This window comes from Pholis gunnellus (assembly GCF_910591455.1).
Source record: "Pholis gunnellus genome assembly, chromosome: 10".
Taxonomy (NCBI): Eukaryota; Metazoa; Chordata; class Actinopteri; order Perciformes; family Pholidae; genus Pholis; species Pholis gunnellus.
The window spans coordinates 6,808,519-6,822,399 of record NC_136537.1 but is presented as its reverse complement, the minus strand read 5'-3'; the positions used below and the strand labels follow the sequence as shown (position 1 = coordinate 6,822,399).

Below are 13,881 nucleotides of genomic sequence, written 5' to 3'. Positions count from 1 at the left end.
TCTTTGAATGTGAAATAAAAAGCAAGCTATTCTTTAGAAGATGTGGAATTCTTGAAGTGGAAGACGTCGAGGAGACGATGTAAAAAAAACATCTTAAGAATGAATCTATTTCCAAAACTTTTATCATTACACAAACCAAAATCAGTGAGGAATGTCAGAAAAAGATGAGGCACAAGTCAGTCACAATGACCAACTATTAGTACAACGTGATACAATTGAAACCAGAGCACTTTGATCTTTAAAATGAGAGGCTGTCGGCTGCATTCATTTGAAAATCAAATAATCTGTAGGAACGGTGACAGTCCAGCTTGTTAGAGCAATATTCTCTAGAGGCCCAGTAACACCGGAGAGATGTTTAAATTCTCACGCTAAACTAAGAACTCAAATTAATCATGATAAAAGTGTGGTCCGTCAACAGTGACACGGTTTTGAGTCACGCAATTTTCTATTTTGTCCTATGAAAAGAGGATGATGAATGGATTTAACAGTTTACATTAACATCCTGCAAATGTACAGTATGACCTGGGTATACTGTACACCCTGTAGTGCACTAGCAATACAGGGTGTACAGGGTTTGACACATTTTTAGTAAGACAGTGAAACTAAGGAACAAACTGACAGTTAAGTTCAACATCCCTGATTATTTTTAAATCAATTTAACAAGCAAGTTCTGTTCCATTACGTTAAAGTCCATTCAATGAGCCCAGCCACGCAACGGCTACATCAGGCAGTCCAGACGGAGCTGTGGCACGAGGACCATCTCTTCAAGTCATCGGGTCAGTGATGGCAGCAGCACAGCAGAGCACACCGTCTCGTGATTTTCACAGCTCTCACTCTTGATTGTCCGTGTCCTCGGTGCTGCCATTACGAACCATTTTCTGTCCTTTCCTCTTTGTCCTCCTCTTCCTCGCTGTCCTCCTCCTCACTCTCACTGTACTGGTAGTTACAGCGGTTGGTGTTTACAAAGAGGTCACTCTCATCATCATCATCATCCTCAGAGCCACTGAAGGCCTCGTCTTTCTCCCCCGTCTCCTCAGGCTTCTTCTGCTCTTTGCTCGTCTTGTCCGGCTCCCCCGTAAACCCCTCCGGCCTGGAGGAAGACGAGGAAAAAAACAAAACACTCAGTTACACTTGACCAAATGATGAGTGTGTGTGTGTGTGTGTGAGAGCGAGAGCGAGAGCGTGAGTGTGAGCGTGAGTGTGTGCGTGTGTGTCCACTCACCAGAGCTTCTGTTTTTGCAGGTACCGAATGTTATCTTTGTAGAGAATGAAGCTGATCTCTGCCTTCACCTTCTCTCCTTCCTCAATGGGATCTACAATCACATAGTGACCTAGACATGTTTGAAACGAGAACCAAAGAATAAAGGGAGATGAAGAGAAATAAAGATTTGTCTTTCAGCCAGTACTTACTAATACGTCCTCACACCAGTGACTGATATGGGCTCCTTCCATTGATATATCAATATCTAGTCTCTTTGAAAAAGCACCAAATACCAATATCATGTCTTTTTTAAAGCTGTAGAGCGGCTTAACATCGAGTCAAAAGTCCCACATGTAAACCCTTGTGGTAGAATATGCAAGCGCTACCATTTGGGGAAAATACATTGTGGGAGATGAGATAAAATGCAAAAAAATAATAATCAGACAGATAATATATTCAGTGTGTATTTAGAGCCGAAATGAAATTACAGAGAATATAAAATAAATAAAAAAAACAAATATTGCATTGGCATTTCCCTGTGAAGGGGTAACACTTCATCTATTGTGAATCCTGGGCGCTATTTAAAAAGATATCTATCTATAGCTATAGATATAGCTATAGATAGATAGATACTCTGTGGAGCTCTCTGGTAGCTCTATGAAGCAGGTTGTTTTTATAGCGCGTGCTTGATTGATACCGAATGAGCTCTGTGATCATCTAGACTATTTAATCTAAGCATCCCACTCAGTCCCTTACCTCTCTTGATCCAAAGGTTCTTGCGGAACTTGGGGGGCATGCTCACCAGGAAGGTCACACCCTGGGCTGTGACGGCTTCATGGAGGTTGTTGCCACGGCTACCAGTGACCTACAAGTGCACAGGCAGAGGATGGAGATGAGAGTCAGGAGAACGTCCAGCTGTTCGCTGTGATGCCAGGGGTTGTTTACTGTCAATACATGAGATACACAAGTCTACACAGCCCACCTTCACAATCTGCTGGTTTTCTGTGGGCGTGACGTAGTCCCCAAAAGCCTCCTTGACCACGTGTTTGCGTTTGGTGGCCTGTGACATCATGAACTGTGAGCTTCAGGTTCCGTCGCCAGCTGCGAAGAGTTAACGTTAGATTAACAGAGATGCACTCTGCTGGGGTTAAATAACGATTAATTAAGGAGAAAACTAACTAACACAGGATGTTTGACAAACCATAACATAAAACAAAACTGACAGGTTATATTGAAAAATAGCTAAACTCTACGTTAACGTTAGCTTTGCAACTTTTATAAATGTTTGACTATCGAGATTGATTTCAACAAGTGACGACACATCACGTTGCCTAAACGTGTTATGCCAAATAGTTGTCTAAAAACGCACGCGAATGTCTGCTTTTAACTAGAACATGAACATTACCAGTGCTTTAGCTGAGTAAGCTAACGTTAGAGTTAGCTATCTCAGAACGTCTCTCCAGCTCAACCACGTTAGCAGGTCACATAATTACCTTGAAAGAAGGAGAAGAGTAACGGGAACTGTGTCTCTTAAGAGCAGAGAGTGTTTCTGGGCAGCGTGACAGCAGCTAAAAATCACTTTGAAGAAAAGACACGTTGAAATGTTTTTGTCAGTAAAGCCAAACTACATGTGTTCCTGTTTTCTGACGACACCAAAGGTTTCACTTCCGGTGTCAAGTGGTCTACCCTTTTCAAAATAAAGGTCGCTTTCTAATTGTATTTTATCTGTAGGCTAAATGAACGTTCGGTGAGGGTTTAGAATGACACGTAACATAACTTTGTCCCTTCAGCATCAATTGCTATTAATTGTCTGACTATAATAGTTTCTAACAAGATCAGATTGTTGTTCCAACTCTAAGCCTAACCTTCTGCTCCACACCGCCCCACACAGGTTTAGTTATTCCGCGGCAGTGCCTTTGCATTGTGGGTAATAGAGTTTTGTATTCTCTCAATTTGAGCAACGTTCAAGATCACTAGCATTTGCTGTGTTGCCAACCAGTTCTTACACGATACACAAGGTAACATGGGTAAAAAAGATGTTCTCTATTAATGCCATCTTTATTCAGCTATTCTTTTTACTCAAGGCCAATTAATTGTTAAATACTTAATTAATTCACCCTAATAGCAGTGCATGTTTATGAAATACAATATTGTCTACCCTTACTTTTAATGTCACCTATACATTTAAGCAATTTGATGTTCATTGTGGTTTATTGACAGTATAATCTATTCACAATGTATTTTCAATTGATCCAAGTTTAATTCTGTTGTTCCAGTGCATGTAAGAAAAGAACACCACACACCAGGATTAGGATTTCACACTTTTATTTATTCAACCGTCTCTTATTTCTCACTGTCTTACAGCAGTTTTTATAATTATATTGCAGTTATGTACCGACCAAATGTGCGGACCAATACAGGTAGGTAGAATCACGTCTAATCAGTCTAACTTCAATCAGTGCACGCTCTGTATCAAACGCGGGATCAGTTACTTTGAGGAAAGAGGAGTTAAAACCCAAACACAGCAATCCTTATGACCTGCAGGACTAACGGAATGAAATGGGCACATATAATCTACTTTAAAATGACTATAAAATTCCTCAGCGAAGCTAGCTTTATCAAAGCTGGTATGTTTTTAGTAACACTGGGTGTGAGGTATGAGGTGTGAAGGTGAGGTCAGCTGGCAACTGTAGTACATCTACTATGATAGTGTGTGTTTGTGGTGTTAGTTCTTTAGTTGACCACAGCAGATGAGCACATCTTGTTGATCCCACAGGCATGGGACCCCCTGTACAGGTAGTAGTAACCCTGTATGAGAGACAGAGAGGAAAACAAACACACAAACAAAACAGGAGTTAGTTTTGTACAGTATAGTGCAACCCAACAGAACAACACCAGACTGTGGTTATGGTCTTGCAGAGTCAAATTCAAGAGTGCATATTGACTCACTTATCGTCTTGCCAAGTCAGGAAATTCTGGAGATATTGTTTAAAGTCAGAATGTGCTCTAGTTGCTATATCATCAAGAAGGGCGACTGTTAGTAGGTGGGGTTGTCTTACCTGCTCTCCATAGTCCTCTCCCCAGCTGTTTTTGATGGCCCAGAATGGGACACTTTTACCTGAAAGCACGGAAACATTAATACAAGAAGCAGGAAGTGGGCGAATGAAGCCAGGATAATAAAAAAATAAAATAAACACTTACGTTCTCCGTATCCCACCATCAGCACAGCGTGGTCGATCATCCAGGGGTTGCAGAAGATCTTCAGAGGGTGAGACACGCCCTTCCTGTAGAACTACGGACATTTCAACAGAAAAGATCAATTGAATATGGTTGTATAACTGATGATCACATTTGAGTGAAAATTGAATGCGTTATGTCATGATGTCATCTCTTTTACGTATAACTCAAATGGAGGTGGTGGCAGTGTGTCATATTATCGTGATGCAGTCATTGCGGTGGAGGGACACTTTACCTGCATGGCGAAGGCGTTCAGTGCAACAGAGATCGGTCCGTTCTCAGCCAGCCAAGCTGCAATTTCTGAGGGGAAGAAAACAGCTCTTTGTTTTTCTTTGAAATAGGAATCAACAAATCATTGTTTGTGTCTTTACTGTCTGTTCATCAAATCTAACTACTGTCACTTCCAGATGACAATGAAATGAAGTATTTTAGTGCTATTTTCTGTCTGTGCTTTGTCCTCCCTTCCTTCTTCAGCCCCTCTCTGGTCGCTCAGCCCACTCACCCGTCTCGTCTTTGGACAGCTCCACAGAGCTGTTGATGTAGGCGGCCACCTTCATGGTGGTGAAGTCGCACCTCTGCTTCTGCCCGGTGTAGGAGTAGTCAGTCTCTGTCTCCAGACCACCTAAACAACAGCAAGGATGAAGATGAAAAGGCTCAGCGTGCATCACGCGAATGCTTTTGCAGGCGGCTCAGAGTCAACAAACAGCCGCATTGAACGCTAAAATGCTTCTGAATGGTTGCACACGTCACTGGTCCTCCACCCGTGTCACACTTACCCAGCTTCTCAATGGCTTCATAAGCGTTTGCGGGCAGCCCTCCGCTGCACGCCTGGTCCAGCCCATCACAGTCAACCAGCTCTGTGAAGGAAAAATCAGTGAACCAATCAAATCATGGCTTTTATCTGTAAATACAAATGCAGGAGAAAGTTACTGAATTATTGTATCATCTGTGTTTGTTTGGGTCTGTGCACGTGTGTGTGTGTGTGTGTGTGTGTGTTACCTTGTTCAGAGAGGGACAGCAGCGTCCCATTTTTCAGGAACCACTGGCCTTCAATGTTGCCCGTCACAGAAAATGCCCAGCATGATCCGCACATACCCTGCAAGAAACACACCTCAATCAGCACGAAGTCGGCAGGAGTAACATGCTACTGAGGGTGAACGCCCCATAATTAAATCTCTTTGTTGGTACCTGGTTCTTAACGGAACTGACAGCTCCGTGATCCCGCCAATCCCAGCTGGCAGGGGCGGGGCCTCGGGCAGCATAGGCCGGTTTCATCGGCCGATGAAGAGTCCACTGACTCAGCAGCGGGTTCAGGTAAGTAGAGCGAAACTCTTCCTCTGGAGGAGAACAGAGGGAGAGCAGTTTCAACCTTTGTGTTACTTCAGAGGGTTTTTGAAGAACTGCTGATGCAACACGTAAAAAGCAGAAGGTGTGTTTCCTAATTGGGAACTGTGTGGAAATACGAGCAGACACACACACACACACACGTGTAGAGACACGTACCAGTTAGGTCGCTGAACTTGGTGACTCCATACTCGGCTGACCCTTGATCCAAAGACTGGAGCTTCTCAGCAGTCTGCAGGTTCTCGTGGAAGATGCGCAGACGATGATCTGCCTCTGCAGGATCAAAGGTCAAATAAACACTTTTTGTTTTAATGATTTGGTACTTGAAAGCGAAGGGCTGCCCTGTTTATCAATGTCTGTACATTTCATGTGATGTGAGTGAGCAGATGTTGTTCGGTAGATGTGCTGATCTGGGTTGTTTTCACAGGACACACGCTTCTAAATGCAACACGTAACCTTTCCTGTGACGCGCTCTCTTGTAGTGATTTCAGAATGTGTTGGACTATGTGTTTATTAATGTTTATTCACCGTCGATGAGACACTTATAACCCCATGAGAAGGCTGTGGGTACATTGAGGGTTCAAGGTGTTAAAACAGGAAATCGACACATTACGCACCGCACTGTGTTTGGTACGGACAACACATTAGCGTCAGTCACTCACCCTCCTGGCTGCTGTAGACCTTATTGTACGTCACCATGAAGTTTTTGAACTGGCCCAACAGCTCCACGGACTCCTGCCAGATAACGAGCAGACAATCACATGCAGGTTTATCTTTAATCTCAATTCCAAGCGGATGATGGCAGTTTACACAACGAATGGACTAGAGGGTTATCGAAGAGGCAGATAACACGGTGGAATGTGTTGTCAGTGCTGTTATTGGTCATTTTTACCTCCAGAGGCTGGCTGGTGGACGCATCCACGACCGCGTTGGTTTCTTCTAGTTGTGAATCAACTGGTAGGAAAGACAAAACAGGACAAAATGTCATGTGTCAAGTGTACAGACCACATATATTTATGTCTAATGTCTCAAAAAATACTGTGACTCTGTGGATTTTAAATGAGTAATTCAAACAAATACAAGTACAGTCACTTAGTGTGAACCACAGGTGTGTTCTTCAGCCAGAACTGTGACTAAAGCACGACGTGTGTGAGGCTGCTGACTGACCTTTAGGCTGGCACTTCTGCTTGAGCAGAGTTGAAGTGCCCTGCCAGGGGACGTCCCACACCTCGAACACACACACCTCCGTCTGACAACAAAAACACACACAGGACAGAGGTCTGTTGAAAACCGATCGACAAGCGGAATAACACGTTGGACAATCGCCGCGGCCCAATCTAACGACATCGAAGAGACCGAGTCGCGTCTCTCGTCCGTCTTTATGCTTTCAAACGTGAAACGTCTCAAATTAGACCGTCTGGGACCCTTGGTAGGTCTCCACTGTAAAGTCTAAAAATACAGGAATGAAGAAACAAACAAAAAAAGAAGTGTATGTGTCAGGTTGTGTTTGCATGCATGAGGTCATGAGGCTTTAGCATGCTTGGGGCTACTTCATGTGAAACTCAGGTCACAAGATCTGGTGAATCTCAGCTGAGCCGACATAACTACACTGCTGCAATGATAACTCGTTAGCGATTTTGGAATATTTCATCGCGAGATAATGACCTACTCTGTCTCCCTCCTTCACCCTAACCCCTCTCATGCACACCAATGCTCACAACCTACCTTGAGTTTGTGCAACTCGGGATAGAAGTCACATGTCCTGAGCATGGTGGACTTCTTACATTGAGTGTTACTCAGCTCCACTGTTATTGTGTAGCGGATACCCTTCACCAGCTGGAAAACAAAGACAAATACACACAGTGGTCACGTTAGAGTTACAAACAAGAAATGTTGCTCATAATAAAGCATTCATTCAGACATGACTCAAACGGTGTAGTAGAGTAATAATAATAAACATGTAAACTGCAGTTTTATACTATTATTTTGAAGATATGTCACCTCTTTCCGGCCTTTGTTTAGCTAACTCTTGCTGACATGACGCAGCTTTGAATAGTCCGCAGTGGAACCTTTGTTTACAATGAATTGAACGCAACGCTTACTGCAACGTCGCAAATCGTGATACAGCCGACATTCACCGTTCACACTCGTTTTGAATAAATAAGCTGCCACAATGCTGTGAATAAATTAAATTAAAAATAAAGGGAGAATACTCAGTCTGTGTTGATGTTAAATTACCTGTTTGGTGGCCGAAAGGAGCCGGCTGATTTTGCGGAGGTGCATGGCGTTGGAGCCGCGGTTGTAGCGCTCCTCGGCGAACTCCAGAGCCTTTTTCAGGCCGGGGTCGGACTCTTGCAGCCGGATAGGAGAGCCTGGAGGCCCGATCAGAGGCCGGTCGAGGTCCTCACCAAGCCCGAGTACTGAGCCCAGCACGGCGGCCAGGGCCAGGCACAGGATTACCGGAGAGCGGAAACCCATCTCTGTCAGTGCCTGGTGTGTTGTCAGAAAGACAAAAAGACGCCGCTGTCCAGTGTTTGCTCACTTAAAAAGAGAGATTTTCTATTTCCCTTGAAATAAACAACGATATGAAGTTATCAGCAGTGGTTACACAAGAGGTATCGTTAGCGTGTTGTTGCCAAACAAAACTGGGATGAGGTTGTGGGAGGAGACAAAGGTATTAGTGGGCGGGGTGTGTTCAAGAAACATACAGCATAATTCAACGCACACAAGCATGTTGTTGGCTCTTATAAAGCCGTTATAAATGTTCAACTGCACTCATAAATGAGACGAAAAGACACATCACCTGGTTGTCATTATCATATATACATTATATATATAATATATATATAAGTATTTTTCATTTGTCCAGCGAGATTTTAAATGACATATCTCTTGGTATTTGGAGAATGGGGAAATTAATAACAACTTAATCTGCCCCAGTACTAGAGCGACACTTTACAGTGTCTTCTACTTTACTTATCAACTTATCACTAGATTAATGTTTGGTAACTTGTTATTTATATGACGCACACAAAATGTCACATTTTTGTTTATTTAATTCATATTTGATACAACGAATTTCTGTGATTTTGGTAATCATAATGAAACTTCCTCAGAAGTGTATTTCTATCTCTGCCCAGTAGGTGGCAGTGCAGTGCTGTGGTTTAGCCTCGCGCCCCTGGACTAGCATGTGCGCGTGCAGCAGCGTTTTCTCTTAACTCGAGAATACGTTAAATCAGAGAAGCGACAAGTTTGCCCGCCTCATAGTTTTTCCTGTTTTGCTCAGATTAGTGACTTGTAAAGTGCACCACATATGATGTATGAATTGGGGACCAATGTTTACTGAACACGTTTGAATGTTTTGTGTTTCATGTAGTTTTTTAGTTGCTACGCGATACGTGTTTTAAAACTGACTGTTGAGCGCTAACATAGCTAAACTGATAGTAGCCTTGCATTACATTCCCTAGTTTTGTTCTGGCTCCTATACATCGTAATATGTGTTCATAATGAAGCGAATCAGCTCTTTATATTCTAACAATTCGTTTCATGCTGAATATGTTCATTCATGTGACTGAAAGATGTGTTGTGCGTGTTAGTTAGCATGTGTTAGCATTTTGCTATCCTGCTAGAGCAGCACCACCATTTGTAATAGTGTCTTCCTTCACTTGCGCCACAGTAACTGTGAGCCCATTGAAAAACAGAACAGCTAGGAAGGTGTGTATCCCAAGTTACACCAAATATGTTGATTAAACATAGTAATGAGATAGTAGTGTGAATTTAATGCATTTTACCTGTACTTTGTCATGTCAAAATGAGGGAAAGTATAGAGGAGACTTTGATTGTTTTCATTTGGAAAATTGTGAAATAAAAATACCTCGAGAAGACATTGAATGAGAGAAGCCACACATTTGGTTGCCTCATAATTGTTCCTATTTTTCTTTCAAATTGAGACCTGTATGAGAGAAAGATGTTCATCGCGACACCTATTTTCATACAGTGTTATCTATTCATAAATATATTTATTTTACATTATAAATACTGCCTTTGGATTGGGAGAGATTTGCTGCCATCCTTTCCAAACTGTTAGAGATATAACCAATTTAAGATAAGTGATGGTTATATTTCCCATAATGCAATAGTCAGCTGTTTTCTTTTACATATTTTGAGATCATTTTAGGTTCTCTTATGTGTTCCACAATAGGACATTATGTCCCACTAAAGCTCACTTTGAATATGAGGAGCTCTTCTCCTCTGTGCCTGTGGGGGACCAGGACGACTGCTACTCCCTTCTGGATGACCAGGAACTGACCTCTCTGGACCTGTTTCCAGAGGGCAGCGTTTGCAGTGACGTCTCCTCCTCTATCAGCACCTACTGGGATTGGTCCAACAGCGAGTTTGAGTGGCAGGTTGGTTGTTAGCTGTTCTTATCTAACCTAGAAGTGATTTCTTAAAAACAAACACTGCAGGATTTAATTCAAGTGCTTTGAGAATGGAAGAGATAATCGGTCTCACTTCTGTCCTCCCAGTTGCCAGGAAGTGACATCGCCAGCGAAGTCCTCTCTGACATCATCCCGAGCGTGCAGAGCTCGCCCTGTCTGTTTTCCAAGAGGAAGCCCAAACCCCACCCTCATCGCAACCTGGATGAGTTACCATGGAGAGCCATGACCAACGGCGAGCAGGTGAACAAAGCCGTAAACTCAAAAACCCTACTTTGGTTAATTTGTTGTCGCCTCATTGTTAACACCTTGATCCTCATCTCTCTCCACACTATCTATCAAGCAGCGCAAGCTTCAGCAGAAGGTTCCTGAGCGAGGAGGTGCTGGCGCTGCGGGTGACGGAGGACGACGACCTGGACATACTGATGTGACACCAGTGAATCAATCAGTGCTCCCTCTATGCCTGTAGATAATATATTATAGGATACCTACAGTAAGAGATATTGAGTTTTGGGGTCCACGCTCAATTGAATTTGTAGGCTTTTGACAAAAAAAACGACTATTAGTGTATATAGTTAAACCCTAAAAACGAGAAAATTAACATCCTTCATCTAAACATTTAATTATTCTGATGAAGTTTGTACCATAATTCTTTAATTTAAAAGATTCAGAAAACTAAATAAAGTAATGTTGAGGTTCATAATAAAACACTGTTGCTGCCCAGTTTGATCTTGAATCACCCAGAGAACCTGATATGTAGAGAAAGGAGCACCGACACCTGGTGGAAAGAGTCTATGCTCAAGTAAAAAGTCACTTTACGCCAAAGAGTAAAATGTATAAGTGGTACTGCGTTCTGGAACGTACCGGCACACTTCAAGCTACATCAGTGATTCACATTTAGAAAGAAAATATGTTAAAGTAGTTTACAACTGTCTGTTTATTATTAAATGACAGCTAAATAATTACCAGTAAATGTTTACTATAAAAAACATTTATACGCCCGTTAGGGATGATTGTCACCTGTTTGTCATTATTGTTTATTAGCCAATCAGCACGTTATTAACCAGCACCTAAAATACAATTTAACATATGTGTAACTTTGTTTGCTTTATTGATCAGCTTCAGTGTTTGAATCATAATTTAAAAAGATACCAGCACTTCTACTTTATAAACACCAAAGATATGCATTTATACTGTGTATATATATATATATATATATATATATATATATATATATATATATATATATATATATATATATATATATATTCAATCAGAAAGGCCAATACAGTGAATTAATTTTTGATTATTTATTTGATTTAAAAAAAATGAGCCTAATGTGTGGGAAACCTGAGCACCAGGAGGAAAACCCACACAGATATGAAGGCAAATCACTGTCAAAATCCGAGACCGCAAATGAGATCTACTGGTGAGTGGGCAGAGGTCCCACGCGTGCAAATCAAACAGCTGCGCATGTATTTTACTTTGTTACATCACTCGGCTAAATCATTTTTCGTATCCACGAATTACTTGTCAGTGATTTTAAGTTTGGGAACCCACTTGGCAAATGGTTAATAAACAAACAGTGGTTAGGGTTAAGGGCTCCAGATCCTTGAGCGGGTCAAGGATCTATCTGGAGCAAAGGTTAGGAACCAGGGTTTGTATATTAACTGTCAGCCAAGTAAGTCCCCAAACTTAAATCACTGACAAGTAATTAGTGGATGAAAAAGTATTCAATCCACCAAACCTGACTACCAGGAGAGGGGGGTGGAGGGAGGAAGAGGGAGCTACTGTTGTCCAGCCTGAGATGAACAGGTTTCTGTCTCCGGCTCTCTACTTGTTGCGGCGCAACCAGCTCCAATAACCCTTTGTCTTTCTTTTCTCCTGCTTTTCCTTCTTTTTGAAAAGCAAGAAGCCCCACTTTTTCTTTTTTGTTTGAAGACCTTTGAGGTCCTCCATGTCGTTCTTTTCCTTCTCCCCTGTTTGGCTTTCGTCGGCCACTCTTCCTTCTCTGCCAGCTCCGGATTGACGGTTGAGTAGGGAGTAGACCAACTCTCACCTCGTTTCTTGTGTTGAAGGTTGGAGTAGGGAGTAGGCCTTGAGGAAAATAACTTCTTTACTGTCCTTTCCCTCAACGGGACATCCACTCTCACGGTCTCCTCCATGGCTCCCTCAACTCTTGAGAGACAGTGACTTTATTAATCCCGTGAGGGGAAATTATTTCACTACAGCCGCAATTATATTACAGGTAAAAATAATACATATTAATATAAAATGCAGATATCAACGCACAATATATAAAATAAGAACAATAGTGTACAAATATTAGATAAAGAATGCACAATATATACAATGAAATAGAATAGTATTAAATTAGCTAAATAGACAGTAGTGCAAAGATTTAACCAACCTTTGATGGGTCAACGCCATGAACATATTGGAAGTATCTCTTCCCTGAACGGCTTCACTCTGCTGGATAGCGGCCGGACTCTGCAGCCCTGAAATTCACGCTCATAAGGGTCTTTTCAGCATCTCTATTTCTTTGAGAAAATGTAGATTGTTGTCACACTCTTCGGTTACCGCCGTGGGGTTTCCTCAGCTCAAAGACACCCGTACACTCAGACATCCTGCAGTGCCTCTGAGCACACCTGGCGCGTGTCCTCTGTCTGTCTCCGTTCTGCCGGCTCTCTTCCGTCCCTCGCTCCTCCGTCACTTAGTGTTTTTATAGCAGAGAGACACAATCAACGATTCATTACAGCTGAGGCTAATTAAGCCTCTTCCCCGCACTCCCCCACTCTGTCCCCTCTGCAGCTGAGCCCAACCACACCCAGCCAGCAAAATTGTCTTCCTCCAAGGCCCTGATTTTCTGGTATTTTTCCTCCACCTCTGGAGGACACCTTTGCTTGTACATCTTATTTTTGATCACAGACCGCCTCATAATACTCAGTGGACAGTCTTTTTGTACAGTAAGGGTTGGTAGTAGAGGGGTCAGGCTGTCACCTCCCTCTCTCTGGCCAATCACGGGATGCACTGTACACGTCGGTCAAGGTGCGTACCCGTGATCTAGAGCAGAGGGGAGGAGGGGGTTACCTGTTCTGTGTCGGGACAGCAGCTCAGAATCAAACTAGCTCTGGCCTGAGCATGACGCTAACGTTGGTCCTCTAATAATCCACAAGTACTGCAAAACTTGTTTTTCAGTCCTTAACTTGGTTTATGATTGAATGTAAATGCAGTAGTAAACGTTCTGTAATGAGATGTTGAGATATTATTCAATTGAACTTTCTTTATTTGATTTCACAGTCAGTTGTTGACTCCGTACAGATGTTAATACAACTGTTGGCGACTTCAACATATATGGGACTAAATCATAGCGCAAGTTAGGAATTATTGTGATGTTCCGGACCTTAGCATGAGGAAAAAAACTAGCTCTGGCCTGAGCATGACGCTAACGTTGGTCCTTTCTCTATTAATCCACAAGTACTGCAACACTTGTTTTTTGGTCCTTAACTTGGTTTATGATCGAATGCAGTAGTAAATGTTCTGTAATGTTTTAACATGATTTGGAGACGTGTGAAATGCAGTTTGCTGTATTTTGTAGCTAATTGTTCCGACAAACATTGTAATGCTACCTAGCTAACGTTACTTCTGCCAGTGAACTTCAGT

At 42.4% G+C, this 13,881-nt stretch overlaps 2 protein-coding genes across 3 annotated transcripts; both read right to left on the bottom strand.

Annotated features, from left to right (window-relative positions):
• Nucleotides 1-104: 104 nt before the first annotated feature.
• eif1ad (eukaryotic translation initiation factor 1A domain containing) lies at nt 105-2,834 on the bottom strand. Of its 2 annotated transcripts, none has more exons than XM_079167861.1 (5): nt 2,695-2,834; nt 2,184-2,302; nt 1,958-2,066; nt 1,223-1,331; nt 105-1,090 (listed from the first exon to the last, which is right to left on the bottom strand). In XM_079167861.1, exons 2-5 carry the CDS (start codon nt 2,271-2,273, stop codon nt 865-867), a joined length of 534 nt encoding a protein of 177 aa, XP_079023987.1. In that variant the 5' UTR covers nt 2,274-2,302; nt 2,695-2,834; the 3' UTR covers nt 105-864. The 2 variants fall into 2 exon arrangements, with proteins under 2 accessions (XP_079023987.1, XP_079023988.1); XM_079167862.1 differs by having other exon boundaries at nt 1,223-1,313.
• Nucleotides 2,835-3,525: 691 nt separating this feature from the next.
• ctsf (cathepsin F) lies at nt 3,526-8,411 on the bottom strand. Its single transcript, XM_079168073.1, has 14 exons — nt 8,021-8,411; nt 7,508-7,618; nt 6,950-7,031; nt 6,675-6,736; nt 6,445-6,517; nt 5,942-6,055; nt 5,627-5,775; nt 5,438-5,534; nt 5,215-5,295; nt 4,941-5,060; nt 4,674-4,738; nt 4,403-4,493; nt 4,261-4,319; nt 3,526-4,009 (listed from the first exon to the last, which is right to left on the bottom strand). The coding sequence occupies exons 1-14, from the start codon at nt 8,258-8,260 to the stop codon at nt 3,935-3,937; spliced, it is 1,419 nt and encodes a 472-aa protein (XP_079024199.1). The 5' UTR covers nt 8,261-8,411; the 3' UTR covers nt 3,526-3,934.
• Between the last annotated feature and the right edge of the window lie 5,470 nt (nt 8,412-13,881).

Excerpts from the sequence above, each read along its gene's own strand:
- ctsf (XM_079168073.1), bottom strand. The coding sequence starts at position 8,260 with ATGGGTTTCCGCTCTCCGGTAATCCTGTGCCTGGCCCTGGCCGCCGTG. Across the intron at positions 7,032-7,507 it reads CCGAGTTGCACAAACTCAAG|ACGGAGGTGTGTGTGTTCGA; the intron begins GTAGGTTGTGAG and ends TTTTGTTGTCAG. Across the intron at positions 6,518-6,674 it reads CCACCAGCCAGCCTCTGGAG|GAGTCCGTGGAGCTGTTGGG; the intron begins GTAAAAATGACC and ends GTTATCTGGCAG.
- eif1ad (XM_079167861.1), bottom strand. The coding sequence starts at position 2,273 with ATGATGTCACAGGCCACCAAACGCAAACACGTGGTCAAGGAGGCTTTT. Across the intron at positions 2,067-2,183 it reads AAAACCAGCAGATTGTGAAG|GTCACTGGTAGCCGTGGCAA; the intron begins GTGGGCTGTGTA and ends GTGCACTTGTAG. Across the intron at positions 1,332-1,957 it reads GAACCTTTGGATCAAGAGAG|GTCACTATGTGATTGTAGAT; the intron begins GTAAGGGACTGA and ends AAACATGTCTAG.